Source organism: Centrocercus urophasianus, unplaced genomic scaffold (assembly GCF_019232065.1).
Source record: "Centrocercus urophasianus isolate 14NV4802_14NV808 unplaced genomic scaffold, USGS_Curo_1.0 seq_18, whole genome shotgun sequence".
Classification (NCBI taxonomy): Eukaryota; Metazoa; Chordata; class Aves; order Galliformes; family Phasianidae; genus Centrocercus; species Centrocercus urophasianus.
Window position 1 is genome coordinate 4,936,775 of NW_024884733.1, and position 20,794 is coordinate 4,957,568.

Here is a 20,794-nt window from a genome sequence, read left to right on the forward strand (position 1 = left end):
TCAAGGGTATTTTCCAAGTAAGTGTGAGAAAGAAGTATCAGACTAGATTGTTTTGGGAAAGCAGGGACTCTCCACCATCCAGGATTTAAAAAAAGCACACTGGGAAAGCTCCCATATAGAAAGTTTTTCGTAGAATCACAGTATGGTTGGGTTGCAAGGGACCCCAAAACTCCCCAGCGCCACTCCTGCTGTGGGCTGGCTGCTCCCCAGCTCAGCTGCCCAGGGCCCATCCATGGCCTGGGTCACCTCTAGGGATGGGGCACCCACAGCTCTGGGCAGCCAGCACTTTACCCTCCTCTGAGTGAAAATTTTTCCCCTAACATCTAATCTACATTTCCCCTTTTTAGTTTAAAACCATCTCCCAGTTTTTGATAGAGCTGATCCCTCTTCGGGACACAGATGTCCTAAGTGACGTGCTGAGATTCCTCCCCATCCTGCTCGCAGATGTGAAGTTTGTAGCTTCTTCCACTTCACTACAACACTGTGGAGATATTTGCCAGATGGGATGCCAGCCCTCACCGCAAGGATGAGAAGGAGATCTCCAGGGAAGGTACAGCCCTCTGTCCCTGCTCCTGATTCTCCCTGTGCAGAGTGCAGCCTGTCACTTGGGAGCGTGGCACTGTGTGGCAGTGCCAGGGCAGGAAGTGCTAAATGTGGATGGAAGCTTCCTGCAAGGACAAATTCCAGTGGGTTCCCATGGCTCCATGCCAATTTCCAAGCACCCATTGCGAGCACGCTTCCTGCACATCACCAAGAGCTGTTCCAAGCTCATCATTCCTACCCCCAGATCAATGCACATGTACCGGAATGGCAAAGCCCCTTTGGTGTGCAGTTACCTCCATGTTACTGGGTTCTCCTTCCTCACTGCTGCCAGCCTCTCTCTTGCCCTTTTTTGGGGACAGATCAGAATCTCTACTGTGCTGAGGGCATTTCAGACCACGGGTGCTCTGCAGGATGCCTATTCTGGCATTGCATCATCATTCCCCTTGTGGCAGGGTGCACTTGTAGAAGGTAAAATAAGTAAAAATCTTGTGATGGGGTGCAAGTGGGTGATATTGAAGGCTCCAATATACAGAACAAAAAGAGAACATGCAATAATCAGATTAACAGGTCCTTCAGAAACAGGTCAGAGCAGTAAAGTAGAAGTGAATCAGATCCAAGCCTCAGTTAACTTCACAGCAGTTTTCATAGGAAAGCACCCGAGAAGATTACATTGCTCTTCCTGAGCAGTGCCAGCCACTGACAGCCTGCAAAACTATCCAATCTTCTGTTTGGTTTCAGCCTGGAGACTTCAGTACACAAAGTCTGTTTGGACGTGTCTTCTTCTAGCATGGATATGAGGGTTACCTGCAGAAATGCCACCTCTGCTGCATCCAGAACGTTTATAGGTTGGATGGGCCCTTAGCTTGTACATCCAGAGCCATGTATTAGGAAAACATTTTTCATTTGCTTACATCCCAAACTCGTTAGATGAAATCAAACTTCTCCCAGCTCTTCATCTGTCCTTCACCCACATATTAGTGTCACCCATGGTGCTCTGATGGCTCTCAATGAGCAGGAAGCTGTATTGACACCAGAGCCACCACAGACACCTGCACAGGTGTGGCTTTAGTGTCGCTTTGCTTGTAGATGTCATCAGGCTGCAGAGAGTTTGTTTGCTGCCTGATCTCACATCCTTCATTTATCACTCTGTTGCTTCCACTGAACTACCACTTTGCCGCTATCTTTCTGGGAAGTATTTAACTTGTGGGCAATGGCAGAGCTTTTTACCTCCCTTATTTTATATTTCACTTCATGCACGTAACCCCACAGGGCACTGATTACTGCTGGCAAACCCAGTGTTACACAAGGAGACACGGACCTGCCGCTCGCTGCTTCCTTGTCAGCTTTCCAGGTCTCCTCATCCTAGCATAGCCTGTGGATTTGGTCTCCTTCTGTCGCTATAGGTGTAGCCCCAATAAAAGTCAATTAGCCTGCTGGATCCTTGCCATCACTTCCCTGTCCGGTTAGTGGTCCGAGCCTCATCCCACCTGCAAATACTGCACACAGGCTCTGAAATGCAAGGCTCCATCTGCAGATACTGCACACAGGCACTGAAATGCAAGCTCCATCTGCAGACACTGCACACAGGCTCTGAAATGCAAGGCTCCATCTGCAGACACTGCACACAGGCACTGAAATGCAAGGCCTGCTTCCTTTCTCCCAGCCCTGTGGCTCCAGCACTTGGGATTCAAGGTGCACAAAGGCCATCCCAACAAAGAGCCGACAACAGATTATTGGGAAGTATTATATTATGTTATATATACTTTATTCTTCAACAGACTGGCAGAACTCCAGAGCCTGCAGCAGACAACCAGACCAACTCCACTCCCCAGCACCACAACACTGCGGCAATGCCCACTCCTCTATCCCAACAGCCAGGGGTGGGGCCCCGCCCACATTGACAGCCGGCTCCTCCAATCAGAGAAGGGCCTGCTAGCGCTTTCCCCGCCCCCTTACTTCCTGCCGCCCTTCTCCCAGCGTCGAGCTGATTGGCTAGCGTCTACAAGCCGGAAGTGCGGGGCTCACACTTTCGCTTCCGGCCGTTGCTAGGCGACGCGGTCTTCAGTAGCTTCCGGGTGACAGGGCCTGCTTCCGGGAGCGCGGCGGTGGGGCCGGTGGCACCATGAGCACCATGTTCGCCGATACCCTTCTCATCGTATTCATTTCCGTCTGTACTGCGCTGCTGGCTGAGGGTGAGTGTTGTCCAGCACCAGGCGTACTGCGGTGAGGCCTACTCCGGCTGGGCCCTGCGCAGGAGTAGGCCGCGGAGCCGGGCCTGGCCTGCTGATGCCGTTCAGGATGGACTGGGCATGGTTGTCGGGGGGCTGCCTGCCCTTCCCCGTAACTCTGAGCGCGGGGAGGGAGGAAGAATTGGCAGGATGGGGTTTGTTTGGAGGAGACGTGGAGGAAGGGAAAGCAGAAGAGGGAGGGGTGAAAGAGGGATCGCTTGGAGCCACTCAGGGCTGGTGATGATACAGGTGGGCATTGGGACTCCAGGGGGTGGCGGTGGGTAACACCTGAATAAAACTGTCTGGCAGTGCATGATGGAGGGAATGGGCCTTTTATTTTAGAAAGAAGGAGATAATAACAGTTTTCAGTGTGTTGCTCTAAGTAAAGAGGATATTGGTGTCCTGCAGTTGGACTTGATGATCTCAAAGGTCTTTTCTAACCTGAGCGATTATATGGTTCTTTTTTGTAGCTGTTACGAAACAGATACAAAGAAATCGACTGTACTTGCAATGAGGAAGACTTAGATTGGCTGCATTTGGGGTTGTTAAATGTCAGGGTGAAGAAACAGGCACAGATTGTTAAGGTCTGGTTGAATTAATACTTTTTGAGGCATTCCAAATCAGATGCTGCTCCCTTTCCCTGGGACTGAGCTATACTCCTGTATGGGAACTGCTGAGTCACGGCCTGAACCTCTGATCGCTCAGCTGAGGCGAGCAATGAGTCAGCCAGGGGAGCACAGGTGAAGGCAATTTACCTGCGTTGCCAGAAGGGGGTGAAGCCTGGTTGCACCTCTTCTAGACCTATTTAAGAGCTGACTGCTGGTGGGGAAGGATCTCTTCTGGAGGTTGCCTCTACTGGTGTTTTGTGGGTGAGCCCAGGATAAGGGTAAGCCTTCTATTTATTCTTTTTTGTTATCATAGTCCATTTTGCCTAACTCTCTTGTTTATTTTGTTATTATAACATCCTAATATTCTTTGATTATACAACTCCAAAATCTCAGAATCATAGAATCATCAAGATTGGAAAAGACCTTCAAGATCACCCAGTCCAACCATCTACCTGCCACCAACAGTACTCACTAAACCACATCCCTCAGCACAAAATCTAAACGTTCCTTGAACACCTCCAGGGTGGCTGACTCCACCACCTCCCTGTGCAGCCCATTCCAGTGCCTGACCACTCTTTCAAAAAAGTAGTATTTCCTAACGTCCAGCCTAAATCTCTTTGTGTCCTAGGGCTTCAAAACCTTATTTCTGGGGAAATTCAGAAGGGAATTTCATGCTGAATATGGCATTTGCTTTCCTGGAGTCCTGTATTGCGTTGGGCTCAGCTGGTGTTCACCTCATTGTCTTTTTCAGGAGGGAAGCAATGTGACTTTCCAAAGTGTCCGTGTGGCTCCCTTCTCTGCAGCTGGTGATCCCAGGGACTCAGTAGCACAGCACTGTTGTCAAACCAAAGCCCCTCCTCCACCTTCTTCCCTCCCCCCCCCCCCCAAAAAAAAGGGGGGGACCAAGAGCCTTACGTAAGAGCTCAGTTTAAGCAGTTCAGAAACCTCTGAACACTCAGCGCTTGTGGCATGACTGGTTTGATCATGATTTGTGGTATTATATTTGTTGTATTATAACATGGTTTTGTAGACACAGTGTGTTTTCTGCACACACGTTTGCAAACTCGTATCTTTATTTATCACAAGAGATCTTTACTTACCCAGATATGTGCTGGTTATTTGTTTCAGGTATAACCTGGGTGCTGGTATACCGAACAGACAAATACAAGAGATTAAAGGCTGAAGTGGAAAAACAGAGCAAAAAATGTAAGTATTTTTCAGATATTAGAGAGAATGCCGTTCTTCTTGTGGCTTGCTTTGGCACACGTAAAAATGAACAAAGTCTGTGCTCTGAGATATTTCTGCAACATTTTCTTCTAAGGGAGAGAAAGGATCTGAATTTTACAGGTGTAGTGGAAATGCTAAGTCACAGCCTGGAGCAGTGATTGAGCACCTGGTAGGAAGGCAGGGCCAAGCCAGGGGAGCTCAGGTGTGCGCAGTGAACCTGAGTGATGGAAGGGCTGGAGCCAGGATCCCCCCCTTCCCAGCCCTCATTTAAGGGTTGGCAGTGGAGGTGAGGGTATCTTTTGCTGGAGATCCCTGCCTAGCTGAGGTAAGCAGCTCTTCTTCATTTTTGCATCTGTGGCTGCTGCGTTTGGCCTTTGCTGTAGACAAAGACTTTGCCACCCTGCTATTATCATTCCATTATAGCATTACAATAAATTACCTAAACTGGTATGGAAAGGGCTTATCACTGTTCTTAATTTTTGTCTTTTTGTGAATTGAGGCTGGTAGAAAGGCTTCAATTTTATGCCATCCACTCTGCTTTTATTGGAAGATGGGAGAGAGATCAGTACTGGAGTCAGCTTCTGAGCATGAGTAGCTTGTGTGTGTATATATTTGTATTCCTTTAGATCTCCGAAGTTAATTCAGGGATGTAGTTTCTGTTTTTCAAGGAGGATGAGGGATTTGAGATATGTAGTAAGAATAGTTTGAAAGAATACCCTGAGAGGTAAAGCAAAATACCTAAAAAGTGATGATTAAGCATGGGAAATGGGTAAGGATAGAGTTATGATAGAAGAATCCAAGCTGTCAGCTGATACGAAAATATACTGTTATAAACTGGAAACAAAAATAAAACTGGATAGAAGAAAACTGTCCCAGGTAACTTCAAGAGGTCTGGGAAGGATTAGACAAGGTTAGATTAGAGAAGGGAGCAGAGAGCGAGCAGTCAGAAGATACGTGTCGGATGTTAAAATAAGAAGTTGTGAGAAGGTATGTTTGTGTATGGAGTGTTTGAATGGACCTGTCTGTATCAGACACCAAGGAGCAGAGGAGAAATGGAGCTACGTGTTCAAATTCAATTGTGTATTCTCTGTGCAGCTTCCAGCAGTAAGAGACTGCATGGTGATGTGGGGGTGAACCTGAGCTGTTGTTAACCTTCACATTTTTTCACCATGATATCAGTGCTTCTGGAAAGCAAGAGAAAATATTATTATTAAACCATGTTCTTTCCAGTCTAGCCTTCCTATGGGCAAGATGAGCTGGAAAGTGAAAGTTAGTCATCCTTGTGTCTCGGCTCCTAAATTTAGGGGCTTTTGTCATCTTGGCAGTGTCAGTTGGGGATTGCATCTTTGCCCACCCCACTCCAATCCTGTTTGGCTGATAAAGATGAGTTGGGCAGAATTAGCCACAGAAGGCAAGTTTTAGAAGTAATTGAAACCCAGCTGAAAACTGAAGAGTAGAACTCAAAGGCTGTTAGCTTGGCTTAATCTCTGCAGTATAATGATTTCTGTAAGGTTTTAGTGCAGTTTTTTAATAGCTGTCTTGATATCTAGGTTATAATCTGTGAAGGGAAAGTTCATGCATCTCAGTTAGTTTCTAATCTCCTTGTTTGATGCTCCCTCCATTCTCCTAAATCACCAGCCACCCTCCCCCCTAAAAAAGAACAGCATAATGAGGAGTTACTAAAATTTAAGGCTTGATCTGTTTTCCTCCTGTGCTGAGGACAGCTGGCTGACCTGATGGCTTACAGGCAATTTGTAGAGCTCTTGAGCCACACCTTTCAACTGTTGTCCAACACATCTGAAACAGGAAAAAACACATGAGAGATCTTTAAGTTCTCCTGTGGGAGTACTAGCAATCCTAACAGTTTGCCAAAACAAATGGGCTGAGTAGTTTGCTTGAGCAGCACTATTACTTGTAATCCTTAGTTTCATCTCTTCCAATTCTCTTGTTTCTGTTGAGAGACACGGCATGATTGGAGACTGATGAAGAAATGATAGCAGGTGTCCTGGGATAAATGTAGCAGTAAATTTGCAGTAAGTGTTTCTGGTCTGCAGGGTATGGATGGAAGTGTTATCCGTATTCCTGCAGACAGCCTTGTGAGGCTGCCTGACAGTTATTTGTCCTGTGCAAGCCATAAGGGAAGGTAGGCTGTAGGGCCTGTCAGGGCTGACGTAAGGTCCAATAGCACTACTTGGAGCAAAGCTGGGATCTGGAGGTGCCCCTTGGTTACAGTTGGAAAGAGCAGATAGCCCTGAAAAGCCAGTGTTTGCCAGACTGTGGGATTATGTGGGCTAGGGTTGGGTTGGGCTGATTGGGGTAGGAGTGAGCAGGAGTGAGATGCTCTTTGTGAGCACAGATGTATGGTCGTCTGGCACCTCTCTCCAAGCATTCCCTCTGAACAGGCTTGCCTGGCTTGTGCCCTTTTATTTTGCTCATTGTAGATGTGCTTATTCTTTGGAAAAGCAGCTATCTTACAACAGATGTGTTGTAGATGCTATGTTGCACCTTGTTTAGGCTAGCATGGATTTCCTGGCAGTTGTATGTGGCTGAATTGCAGATTACAAGCACTTCAGAAGCCAGCACAGCACACCTTTTTATAACTTGGAAGGCTGTTTTCATTTTACCTGAGCTTTAAAATCCACACTAGAGTATGTCTGTGGTGTCCCTGTTCATTGCAGGGGAGTTGGACCAGGTGGCCCTCAGTAGTCCCTCCCAGCTCTAAGGATTCTATGATCTAACATCCGTGCTGAGCTGGTACTGATGTGAGAGCAGAGTTCTGGTGCTCAGCTCTTTAAAGCTGATTGTGTGAGTTTACAGGAGTCAAGTCTGCTTGGTGGAAAATACAGTAGACGTATGTATTTAGGGTAAGAAAGGACTGTTGTGTGCTTTATCATCCTCACTTCTAGTGCTCTTGTGGTAGGTCTTACCTCAAGACCAGTCTCTTTTTGGAAAAGCTGCTCTGGCTGTTTCCAGAAGAGCACTTTCAGATGAGCAGCACACTCTCTATATTGGAAGTTTGCTATGCTGCTCTTATGTTAGGTTTGTTCTTTTTTTAATGCAGTGTTGGTTGTTTGGATTTGTTTGGTGAGCGTCTGACTTGGGGTTTTATTAACTGTGAGCTTAGGCTCTTGCTTTAGAGGACTGGAACTGCTTCAGTACTAATTGAAAAGGAATGGGGATGCTCTGGCTGACTGCTTGGATGGTGTTTCCCCTGAGAATTACGCCCCTTCTTCACAGGCAGGCAGAGAACACAAGCTTTCCTGTGTTCTGCTTCCCACTGCAGATAATCGGGTGCAGAGCTTGCCACAAAGCTCTTTTCATTAGACTTGCTGAATCAAAAGTACTGTCTACTACTAATGACAAATCAGCAGTGGTCATTTGAGCTAAAATTGTCCTCGGGCTGCTTGGTTAACAATGTGTTCTCAACAGAGTTTAAAATTGACTCTTTGAAACATTCCTATATCTCATCCAAGCTTTGGGAAAGATTTTTGGATTTTCAATGTTCAGTTTGCATCTGGTCAGCCTGGAGTGGTTAATAACTTGTTAGTTCTGAACGTGTTCATAGTTATAACTTCCTTTTGTGCCTTTGTTCTCTAAAGGGAATAAAATTGTTTTCTTGTGTGGAAGGAGGGGGGTCAGTGTCTGTGCACAAGTGATGGAATATCTTTCTTTGCATTTTGCAGTGGAAAAGAAGAAAGAAACGATAACCGAATCAGCAGGCCGACAGCAGAAAAAGAAAATAGGTAAGGTTAGGAGGGGAGTGCAGTGCCCTAGGAACATGGAGAAAGTGACCTTCCCTCCTTTTGAAGCAGTACTGGAGCTGGTTCTTAGCTGGCAGCCTGCTCGTGAACCTCGATGCCTTCTTCCTCCAGAGCAGGAGGCAGATGTCCTTTGGGTGGTTCCAACGAAATTTGGAGGAGTGCAGCCTCACCAAGAGGTGATCAACAGTTGTGGATGTGACTTATTAATATCAGTTGCCAAAGTTCTTTGCTGCAGTGTGCTGACAGCCTGTGGGAGCTCTGACTGCGATTTTTAGGTCTTTCATTTTTGAGCACTTCAGAGCTGAAGATATTTGTGAGTTGACTCTGTGCTTACATTTATTTAAAATTTGATAAACCAGTATCTAGAATTGAGCAATGTGATCTTTTTTCCCCGTTCTGTTTTTCATTGTCAATACAGTTTTACTTGTTAAAGTAACTCTTTAAACAGTGGATTGTGCAAGAATAACGTGGTAGATGTTTAATGTGTCTGAGATTTAGAAGGTTCTCTTATCTTCAGGTCTCTAAAGTAAAATGTACAGTGAAGCCTGGTTAAATTATTACAGAAATCATAGCAAGAACACTTCTGAGAGCTCCTGGGAGTTGGTTTCCTTGTTCCTCTGTAACACCAGGTAGCTGAATTGCTCATTTGATCTGTTCAAAGCTCCAGAGTAATTATAAACACATCTTCAAACAGTTCTTCCTAGGTATGAAACCTGTTATTACTACACTTCTGAAAGGAGAGGAGCCCAAATTCTCCCTCTGTTCTTCCTATTTCTAGCTTTTAGTCTTAAGTAACCCATATATGGGATAAATAAAATGACTGGATGAGGCAATTTTGATTTTTAGGTGGCTGTTGTTACTTATGGTCACTTCTCAACATGTCAGTGACTTTGCAGGCTGCTATCCAAGCTGTGTTTCTAGCGGAGAATATTTTACTTGTGCTTGGACTAAACTAATAAACAGTAGAATCTGAGGAATCAGGTGCTGCACTGTTTTGTTTTCTTTTTTCAATATGCTGAAATAATCTTGTTTTGCTAATGAAAACAAAGCACAAAGGGATTAAGAACAAAACTTAGGAAGTGACCACTGATTTTGTTTGCTGTGTTGCTTGCTGGCCAAGCTTAAGATACCGAGTGTTGGGTTGGTTGGGTTTTGTTTTGCAAGTGCTGCATAAGTCGTTTGCTTTTGGGCAAAGCAGCATTCTTAGTGTTTCTGAAAAATCAGGCCTACATGCCCATCTGGGCACCCAGAAAATGACTCATAGCCGTTGAAAACTGATGTCAGTGGCTGAGTTGTGCAGATTGTAGCGTTGCTGTGACAGTCAGATGACTTCTGCTGGGGTTACTTTGAGTTCTAAAATTCCAGATAATAAAAAAAACAAGAGGTGCCTTCTCAAGGCAGCAGCTGTGGTGCAGGCCTGCCTCAGTTGTTGTTTGTCTTGTGCACAGGGCAAGGCAGGAGGTGTGTGTACAACCTTGCTTGGTCCCTTAGCAGATGAATCATGCATGTGTGCACAGAGGGAGGATGAAAGTTGCATGGCCAAGCTTAATTTGGTGTTTCCTACTTAACAATTTCTATTAATTGTAGAGAGAGCTGATTTTACTCATAGTATCTAAATCACTTTTTATGTTTCTGGAGCAGCATGCTTCCAATACCACAATGCAGCTTCTGCCACTTCAACTGGAAGAGTGTGTTGGCTCACTTGTAACTTTGCTCTGGCTTTCTGCACCTAGAAAAAGAGACTGTGGCGTTCCCAGTAGCCCACATAAACCAGTGCTGGCAGATAAGGTTTTTTGTTGTGTCCTCATGGTTCCTGTTCCAATGAGCAGAATTTGAAGAGCTGGTACTGCAAGATGCTCCTCGTTAACCCAGTCTTTTTCCTCTTTATTCTTACCAGCTGTGTAGCAAGCTACTTAAATGCTGTTGATGTATGCCTTGGGTGGCTATAAACCATTTCTATAGAGTGGTAGGACACCTGGAGCATATTTGTTTTGAATCTGTAGAAATAAGAAACAGGTCAGGCACGGTGGGGATCTGGGCTGTGTTCTTCATTGCTGTGTAACCTTTAGTCCATCTATTTAGATGGTTAGTTATGTAGGTGAGGGGAAAAAACAAGTATTTGTGCCAAATGTGATTCCTGAAGATCTGGCCTAGTTGCTGATGTGTCTGAAAACAAAACTCTCCACCTAGGTCAGGAAACAGGTGTGTGGAAAGTTCCTGCCTTCGGGAATGGTTTGCAGTTATAAGCAATAGAAAACAGCAAGGATGATTGTAAGAAATTGGGTAGGGCTGTTTCTCTTGCTTTGTAACCACACCGATTGCAAGTCTCTATGTTTATCAGCTTCTATTCAGGGCTTGAAAGATAACCCTCTGAGCTTCTGTGTTGTGGGCTCCTTGTACTGAAACTTCAGCAGGGATCTGCTGGACAATTTGCCTGTCAAAGAGCCCTTGACAGTGGCTCTGCATCCCCCTTTCTTTCTGCTTTCACATTATTCTTCATCCACATCCTTACTGCAGTTTCAAAGCCCTGGTTGCACCTCTGGATCCTCAATCTGACACCTCCAGAATAAAATCCTTGTTTATGTGGTGTGCCTGCAGCAGTGAGCACAGCTTGCAGAAGCGTGCTTTGTAGGCACTCTCTTTGTTTTCTGGCAGTGTTGCTCATGCTGCTGTGTTAGTGGATTGAGCTGGCAAATCTGACGTTCTGTGCATTTCTTCTAGAAGTGCTGAGTGTATGATTCTTCTAGTTTGCTCCTCTTTTGTGTCTGCTTTGCTGTGTGTTGTTGGGATGGAGAAGCAATTGACTATGAGTGATTTTTCCACTTCATACTGTTTGGGATGGAAAGCTGGAGTTGATTTGGGGTGTGTTACTTGTTTGGAGAGCTAGGAAGGTTAAGTCTTCCTGGAAATGAAAATGTTCATGTTTCTAGCTTGGTGTAACTGATGATAACTGTTGTTTTCATCCTTCTAGAGAGACAAGAGGAGAAACTGAAGAATAACAACAGAGACTTGTCAATGGTAAGAAAACTAGAGCCAGTTCCCACCTGCTGGAGATTTCACTCAGTAGTTTTCCGACAAAGTCTTTGTTCATTTGGCAGCTCTAGCAGCTCCTCCTCCTCACAGTTCTTTCTGGATTACTTCTGATATGTCCAGATTTTAGTTTGAACTCTCCATCAGTTACCACCTCACCTTATCCCCCTCCTTAGCCCCCTTCGTTTTTATAAGTTTCCATGATGTAGAACTTAGTTGTCTGTCTTCCTCTTGCAAGTTGTTTTTTTAGAATGAACTCATACTGGTTGTGTAGGCTTACCTATGAAAGCCAACAAGACAATTTCTAAGCAATTTTTGTTCCTTTTTCCTCTCTGGAGTTGCTCTTCACAACAGTGTTCCACACTGTGGCTTTGTGCCTGGTTGTTGACTGGACTTACATTTGAGTCACTCCCTTTGCAGTCCGTCCAGCCTTGTGTCATCATTTTCCTTCTAGATTCCAGTGATGCTGTACAAGGCCTGCTCTTGAGGCTGTGAGCCCTAACCTCTCACTGTAGTCCTGTTGTCTGCTGTTTGATTACCTCTGACCTTTCAACTTACAGGTTCGGATGAAATCCATGTTTGCCATTGGCTTCTGCTTCACTGCCTTGATGGGGATGTTTAACTCTATGTAAGATCAGCTTTTTGTATCTTTCTTAAATGTTCATGTTGAATCTCTGTATATACTCTTCTAGGATTTTATCCAAGAACCATAACTAATCTGTAAAATGGATGAATATATCACATGAATTATGTGGTCTGGTCACAGCATGTGGTCACTCTATTCTCAACAGTGGATACTGCAAGCTGGGTGCTGTTAAATTGAATAAAATGAATGCAAACTGAACACAGCTTATGATCCTTTCTGTTTGGGAACATCTTGACCATGGTAAGTTTGGTAGATGCCAGGCATCTAGCCATGGTCTTCAGCTTATTTGGCTCTGCTATAGTGTGACTAAAGAACACTTGAAAACAAAACTGGGTCAGCTCTCCTGTCCTTAGAAATGAGCTGTAATTGCAGAGTTTGCCGTTGCCCTACTTAAGGTGATCAGAGTCAAGATATTAACAGGTCCAGGCATGGTCTCCAATCTTCTTTTGATTTTAAAAAAGCGACCTGGAGTTGGTCTAGTCAAAATCTGAAACAAAAAAAGTCTGGTTTGCATGGTTATGGAAAGCTTTCCTTCAGAGATGCAAAACTGAAGGACTGCTTGGCTTTGAGAACTTGGTTTGGTCTTGAAATGTGACAGCTAATCTTTGTTAGCTGTTAAATCTGAAGATAATGTGGTCAGTATGACTTTGAGGAGCCTGTTCAGTATCTAGGCAGCGTACTTACTCTGCTGATGGGTGTTTACATTCTTGGGGTGGCAGTCCTTAGGGTACAGTCAATTGTTATTTTACTGCAGGACTGTGGGTGGATAATTGCAAGCAGGGAGTAACAGAACTGCCACTGTGTGGACTCTATTTATTCAGCTTAGTCTGACTGCAGCATCTAGCGTTCTTTGGAATGCTGTGAAACTGAGCAGGGGAGCGTGGCACTAAAGTGCTTTAAAGTCTGGGTACTGTCTTGATTTGCTGTTGATTCACTTACCTGGGCTACCAAATGGATGTGTATTCCTTCTGCTCTGAGGGTTGCTTCCAGGCACGTCTTGCCTTAAGCTGCCCCTTTCTTCTGAGACCGTCCTGGGAGCCAACACAGGAGCAGCATGAGCACTCCAGAGAGTGTTTGAATTGAAATAGCTTTGTTGCTGAGCATAGGAGTTCTGATGACACTGAATTAGAATCTGGACTCTTGCCTGTCTTGCTTTTGGGGCAGATAGTTAGATTTTTTTAGTTGATTTTATTTTGCTTTTGGTCTCAGTGTGGGGTAGCTTAGTGCATTTGTATCTGAGAGATGGCTTTGCTGGCTTTTACCTGCACTTTCTCATGCTTGCAGAATGGTTTGAGGAAACTGGCTCCCACTCATGCACGTGCATTCTCTTGGCATGGTGTAAGGACTAGCTGTGTGGCTCAAGAGGACGCTTCAGTGATGTGAATGCAGGATGCTTTTAGGCTCCTTCTGAGAAGCTGCTGTTGCCAGGTCATTCACTGAGGCACTGTGGGTGTGGTGTGAAGAGGAAGAAAAGGATGGCTGACACCTGCAACGACCGTAACCCAATTTGCTTGATTTCCTGTTCTTGAATGAGTTTGTTGCTCTAGGGGACAAAAGAAGCAGGAGTTGGGTGGAAGCAGTGTGGTGTTGCCACCCTTTGGACAAGTGCTGTTTGGACACTGCTGTGCTGTAGCTGGGCACCTTGCCTTTGCCAAGTCAGCCAAGCCAAAATGGACGGGATGGTGATGATTGCCTCTGTTTTGTGGCACTACTAATGGAGCAGCAGGGTAGGGCATGCAGGAAGGATTTGTTGCAGGCTGGTTTAAACCCAGAGGATGAAGTTCTGCGTGAAGATGAACAGTTGTGTGGCTTAAAAGATACTTTAGGGCTGGGAGTTCTGTTAGCAGCAGGGCCCTCCAAGCAGATGGGCTTTCTCTGGGGAGAGAATTTAGCTTCTGTGTGTCTCAATTTTCTCTTGTCAGAAGCTTCTTAATGCAATCAATTCCCTGCCTTGCTCTGAGCCGTGCATTTCAGTACCTCTTCATGCTAATTGTAAAAGCCTGCTGGAGGAAACAGCAGGTACCTGAGGGTGCTGCTGCTGGAGTACTTGTCATTCTCACAGCAGGAATAACGCAGAATTGGAAACCACTGGGGGATGTTACTGGGAGATAAGCATCCGTTCCCAGTTCTTCTGCCAAACTGCCTGTGAGATGTAAACAAAGTTGGCATGTGTTTGAGCTGTAGCTGTGTGAATGCATCTCCACAGGAAAGAACGCTCGTTTAGGATCTCTTGAAACAAGAAACACCTGTTAGAAAATCAGCACACGCAGAGAAAATAACATCCAAATATGCACATGCCGATGAGGCATCATACGCACTTCACTTCAAAAGATTGGGACGGCTGTCTGGGCTGGGAGAGATCTTTGCAAACAGGCCAGAATTCACACTCAGCCTGATGCCCTGGAATGTGGAGCTGGAGGAATTCCAGGAGCAGAACAGGCTGCTTGGAATAGGGGGGTATCTTCCTGCCTCTACTGCCTTTGCAGAGATAACACAGAGAAGGCTGTTGGTGTTAAGTGCGCTTTTGATGGGTATTACGTGCATCTTGTGCTGAGAATTATAGCTGTTCCAGGGAAGAAACAGATGTCTTCACTTACACTCTGCTTAATAATGCTCTTTTGCTTAAAGCAGAGTCGATCTTCTTGCGGTACCTGCAGTACAGCAGCGTGGTTATCATCCATCTTATTGAAGAATCCAGTCAGCACTGGAATAAAATGCACCAGTAAGCTGCAAAACACCAGCCAAGATCTTATGAATCACCAACTAGTCCAGTTGATCACTTGTGTGTCACTGTGATGTGCTTCGACCATGATAAAACAGCTATTGAGGGAAGCCCAATTACCTTTTGGATGATTGAGTGTGAGGGGGCTTTTTAAAAGGGATGTTTTAGCCTCTGACAGAATGCAGAATGGTGGGCTGCAGAAAGCAGCATGACTTTTCAGCCTTCGATGTTCTTGTCTGCTTTGGTGGCCTGCAAGCAATGCTTGCTTGTTCTTTCTGTAGCCAAGTGGTTTATGTTCCCCAGATGTGATCCAGTGCTCTTCTTTTATTCTCTTTTTCAGATTCGATGGCCGAGTGGTGGCAAAGCTTCCTTTTATCCCCCTCTCTTACATCCAGGGCCTGTCCCACCGCAACCTTCTGGGTGAGGATTACACTGACTGCTCCTTCATCTTCCTCTACATTCTCTGCACAATGTCTATCAGGCAGGTGAGTACATCACTGTCTCCTCCATGTGTGGAGCAGGGAACGCACACACAGTGCAGTCTCTCCATAATTACACCAGAGCACTAAGACAGGAGTAGCAGAAATGGCTGTAATTCCTGTGCGTGTCCCTAATTCACTTTGTTTATTAATATACTGAGAGACTGTTTCCATCAGAAGCCAGTACAAGTACCACTTCTTGCCCATTAGTTATGACCCTCATAGTAATAGGAGGACAGAGAAGTACAGCATCTTCAGAGGAAAATTCCTTGGTGGCTTGAGGTTTGTAAAGGTTAAATCAGTTCACAGACTTGCCAAAAATAGGTGAAAAGTTAAAGGTTTGGGTTTTTTTTTTCCTTTTTATGCTGGCCACCTGATATTTCCCCCCCCCTTTTTTTATATTTTTTATTTTTTCAGTCTTAAGAACTTCAGCACAGATTCTCTTGCAGTGTTAGGGACGTGACTCAGAAGAGGGGTTTGATGAACCAGGAGTAGGCCATGTAGGTCCCCAGTAAAGCAGTTTAGTTGCATCTTCTGGAAAGAGAAGTGTCAGTAAGGATAAGAGGAAGTGTATGTTCAGGACCAGGCTCTGTTAACCAGCTAGGTGACTGGCTTGTTGTTCAGCAGCAGCATTGTGTTGAGATGAGGATGAAGACTAATCCTCCTTAACAGACAGAATGGCTGGTGAGGACGACAAAGGAGACCTCCTTGATGCAACCAGAGATTTTTGCCACTTTTTTTTTTTTTTCCAGTGTCCTGGGGATAAATCAGTTCTGGAGTTTGGATGAATGCTGGTGGAAGTAGCTGTGCAAATAATCAGCTCTTTTGTACTTGTTTCCTTTTTCTTTGACTTGCTTCCTGAATTCTTGCTGCTCTTCTCCTTGGCCAGCTTATTGCTTTTCCTCAGTGGGTGTCAAGGGATATAGATTCAAGAGATAGGCAGAGGGAAGTGACAAGTGCCACTGCTGTCAGAAGTTTGAGTGAGCTCGGTGAAGCGTCTGGATAAAGTTCCTTTAGTCACAAATTAAATTCAGTATTGTCTCCATATTGAGTGTGTGTGTTGAAATGGATCTGTGCCTGGTCTCGTGTAAAAGCAAATAATGAATTATAAGATAATTGCAGGTTGAGAGGGTCATCTGGAAGTCGTTGGGTTCACCCTTCACCCCTGCCCCCCCTCAGAGCAGGGCCAGCTTCCAAGTTCAAGTACCAAAGGCCAGGAGTTTCCTCGTGTTTTCTGCAGGACAAATCTTGTTTAACTTCCCACGAATTCAAACAGTGTATACTGCTTGGAAAGAAGTTGGACCTTTTGAGCACTTTGAGTCATCTTTGTGGTCTGTTCCTTTGGGCAATCTTATGTGGTGCTCTTCTGTTACCTTTAATGTTGAAAAGTCCCTTCTTTCCAGCGCTGCAGACTATTACTGGAACTGAAGACAGCATCTCTAAGAATTGTTTTGCACCTATTGAGTTGACTGGGGAGCTGTCTTGCAGAAAAATCCCCTGTGGATTTTTTTTGTCCAAGAATAGAATTTGTGTGATTTGTTTTAGTCCTGGGCATTTCCTGCTGTTGCCTGTTATGGAATGAGTAGACATCATAAGCTGAGCAGTTGACCACTGTGGTTCTGGGGAGAAATGTCAAACTGTAGCGGAGAAATTCTGATAGCAAATTACCTCGAGTGAGAGACTTTGTGCTGATGGTCCAGTGAGGATGGAAGTTACTTTGTTGCTTTCAAGGAAAGTGTTTTTGCTCTGGAGCATTGGATTGCAGCCTTTGTACTGCTGTCTTTATGTGACTGTGATTAACTGTACCTGCAATTCTTCATCTGTTAGGCAGCTCCAAGTTTCTTCTTCCTTGCTGTATGGAGGGATGGGCAGAGACCAGCTGTGTTACTTTCTGCAAAAGCTAGGAACTAAAGCTGTGATTCCTGGCATCCTGTGATTGGTTTTATTACTATTTAGAGGTACACAGATGATAACAGCGTGAGGAAAAGGACTTTGGCTGTGAGAGGCCAAGGGTGAGGGGAAGAAAGCAATTAAGGACACTCATAATGGTGCCAAAGATTTGTTTCTGGTGCTGCGACTATAGAGGTGAAAGCTTCATGACCTGTTGTTGTTTCACTGTGTGCAAAAGGGAAAATTTCACTGGGCTGCCTTCTAAACAGCTGTTGGTCCAAGGGAGGAGAAATGATGTGTTTGATTTAATGCCACCAATGCGAGGAGGATCAGGCTGCAAAAAAGCATAAGGGAACTATATGTCCCTCAACCTTCTCCTAAATCCTAGAACTGACTGCAAGGGATCGAGATAGCGAAGGCAGCCATCCTGGTGGAGCTCCAGAGCAGAGGAGCTTCTGTGCATGTGAAAGACCAGAGATCCTGAGGGAAATGCAGGGGAGTGTGTGAGGGTGGGAGGCTAGGTGGCTGTTGATTAAACTCCTCTGAATGGGATGAGCAGCAACAGGCAGGCTATTCATGTGGTTCTCAGGCATGAGCTCTTTAGACACTGACTGGGAAGCTTGCTGCCTGTGACCTGGCCAGCATCTCCCAAAATAGTTTACTTGCGGTGAGTAACTTCCTTTGCGCTGTTCCCAGCTCTCCCTGGCACGTAAATCCTGTCCCCCAGTTCCTCCTGCTTTCCTGTTTGGAGAGAAGAGGGTTGCTGGGAGAGGCGTTCCAAGGGTCCTTGAGCTGTTGGGTTTCAGCTGGGAAAGTCTGCTGCCGGACTGGGCGTGAGGCACAGTGTCAGGGTTACATCCTCTGTCCCCACTCCTGTTTCTGAACTCCCGGCCTTCACCTGTGCTACGTGTGAAGGAGGCTGTGCTGCTCTTCCTCAGGCGTTTGCTGGTCTTCACTTCCTTTTCACACATGCTTGAGCCATAGATGAGGCCTCTTCTCTCTGAAATGCGTTCCCAGAGGGAGAGGGAGCCAGCGATTATCCTTTCTGCCCCAAGTGCACTTTCCCATATGGCCTCATCTTCCCAGCCACGCGCTGATGTGTTGGAGGCCCCTTCTGGATTTCAAGACGACTGCGAGAAGAATGAGAGCTACATCTGCTTTTATCTGAGGAACATTTATCAAAGCTCAGATGAAGAGGTTGGATCCTTATGATTTACTTTCTTCCTGCCGCGCTCCTGAAGGTGCTGGCCTTGTCTGTGTTGGAAGCAGACTCTGCAGGCTTCCTTGTGCAGCGTGGTGCATAGCAGCCAGGACAGATTTCTGCTGGACCTTGCCCCAGCCCTGGTGTAGACATCAGGACTTCTGTCCAGCAGATCTCACTTTGTGGCTAATGCAGAAGCACAACTGAGACTCCTATGGAAGGATAATCCTGCAGGGTGGCTGTGTACTTGAATCCATGTACAGACAAGTTGTCTCTCCTCCTCAGAACTATTCAAGCAAATGGAGTAATTGTAGCACCACAGTTCTCTGTCCTGATACTAAGAGCAGGGTGGGAATGAGAGAGGCAGGCAGTTGATCCCACTGATGCTTGCTAGGGTCTCATTCCGTTCCGTGCATGAGCCACTACAAAGCTGACAGGATTTGGGTCTTTCCTGCTTCTGACTCTGCACCACCCTCTGGTGTTACTGAATCTGTCTGTTAGCTGCTCTTGCTTTGCTCCCTCTGTCTGTCTCTTGACTGAAAGCTCCGGGAAGGTGAATCACACGAAGGAGTTTCCCACAGTGAACTGCTCTCCTTTACTGAATATCAACCAGTGTCTAATTTATGTAGGCCTTGGACTTAACTGTGTTAGGTGCTGCTGAAGATATTCACAGGAAACCATGCAGATGGCTGAACTGTCTTCACTTTCACGTTTACAGGTGCCAGCTGAAACCTTCCTTTCTTCACCCTAGATGACCCCTTTGAGCTACTCTGAAACTAAGCAGCTCGGCCTTTTTTTTTTTTTTTTTTTTTTTTTTTTTTTTATTTCCTTCTTCCATAATCAGAAATGTTTAAGAACTCAATTTGCCTTGCTGTCTGACCTGTCCTGACAGTTATTTGGGAGAAGACGCTCAGGTTTGAAGAGAGCCCTTCTTCCTCCTTTTGTTGTCTGGATAGCCAGGACTCAGCTGATGACAGCAGCAGGCTGCAGTTTTCTTCTTTCCCTTGCACCAGATATCCCCGTTTTGTCAGCACTGCATGAGTAGCATCTTGAGCTGTAGCTAGACAGCAAAGGATGAAACCAATAGAACTGGTAACTCTGTAGTTGCAACGTTGCAGTGTGTCACAAAGAAGGCAGAAAAACATTGAACTACTAGAATATTTTGTTATGAGGTGTGTAGCTAGTGCCTGACTCTGATACTTATTGCTTTCCTTGTTGCTTTCTACTAAAACACCTTGCTCGAACACAAAAAAGCAGAGGAAGTAATTTCAGTAGTCATTTTCTTGGTTTTGCTACATGTGCTTGTTACAGTGAGTTTCCTCCAGTCCTCTGTTCTTGCCTGCATTGCTAGCATGCATATTAATTCTGTGCTTACGTGTCTGGCTTGAATTTGGAAGTGCTTTTGTTGCCACCTTGCTGACCCAAATCCAGACGGCACAATGCAGGAGCCTTCATCACTGGTCTGCAGGTGCTGGTGGTGCCTGAAAAGTGCATTCTAGAACTTGTGCAAACATATCTGCCTTCCTTCTGCCTACAGGCTGATGTTAGCTCCTGCGTCCGTGCAGCTAGATTGCATCTATTTGACTGATAAAACCAATCTGTGATCCAAATCGTTCACAGTGCGTCTGCTGGCTGTGTAGCTGGAGGTAGAAAAGAGCCTCTGCCAAAATGCAGGTTTAGTCACGAAGCTTTAGTTGAGGTAGAAGAAAGAGACCCAGTGCTAAGTGTAGCCATTCAGGATGACTGTTTGCCTCCTTGCTGATGTATAGGAGCAGACCTCTGTTCTATGTTAGACTGATAAGACTCTGTGGGTGACAGTGTGAACCTTTGAAGCTGCTGAGAAGGTTGCACCTGCAAGCAGAGCTGGCATTTCTTCCTCGTTAGCGTCTGCCTTGTTGCGGCCTGGTGCTGATGTGCCCTTCTGTTCTTTTTGCAGAACATCCAGAAGATGCTCGGCCTTGCTCCTTCCAGGGCTGCTACCAAGCAAGCAGGGGGCTTCCTTGGCCCCCCACCTCAGGCGGGGAAGTTCTCCTAAAGCACAATTATGGCCTTTGCTGCAGGTCTGCCAGCCGCACAAGACTGCCTTTGGGACGTAAAACAATGGGTTTCTACACCAGGCTTCCTATGGCCGAAACCAGCCTATGCAGTATTTACCAGTCTTGGAAACATCTTGCGTTCGAAGTATTCCAACAGCAGTTGCCTGCTCATCAAATCAAGAAAGTTCTCAGAAGATAACTTGACCTTTTGTTTCTGAAAAATAAATGGCTCGGGCATGTTGATTTAGATGTCTGTTAATTGTGATGTAGGACAAGTAGAACTACTTTGTAGCACAGTTGATTTAGTTTAGGGCATGGAAATAAACTCAGATATCAAGAATGAGATTTGCAGAATAGCTCAGCAAACTTGCAACAGTTGTGCTGTGAGGTGTCCCTTGTTTTAGATGTGCTGGTTATGCTCCT

At 45.6% G+C, this 20,794-nt stretch overlaps 1 protein-coding gene across 2 annotated transcripts; it reads left to right on the top strand.

Annotated features, from left to right (window-relative positions):
- Positions 1-2,591: 2,591 nt before the first annotated feature.
- Positions 2,592-20,614, top strand: TMCO1 (transmembrane and coiled-coil domains 1). 2 transcript variants are annotated; one of them, XM_042819470.1, is made up of 7 exons: positions 2,592-2,735; positions 4,508-4,585; positions 8,290-8,349; positions 11,339-11,385; positions 11,958-12,025; positions 15,106-15,250; positions 20,396-20,614. In XM_042819470.1, the coding sequence occupies exons 1-7, from the start codon at positions 2,666-2,668 to the stop codon at positions 20,429-20,431; spliced, it is 504 nt and encodes a 167-aa protein (XP_042675404.1). In that variant the 5' UTR covers positions 2,592-2,665; the 3' UTR covers positions 20,432-20,614. The 2 variants fall into 2 exon arrangements, with proteins under 2 accessions (XP_042675404.1, XP_042675403.1); XM_042819469.1 differs by having other exon boundaries at positions 2,593-2,735; positions 20,272-20,614.
- Positions 20,615-20,794: the final 180 nt, after the last annotated feature.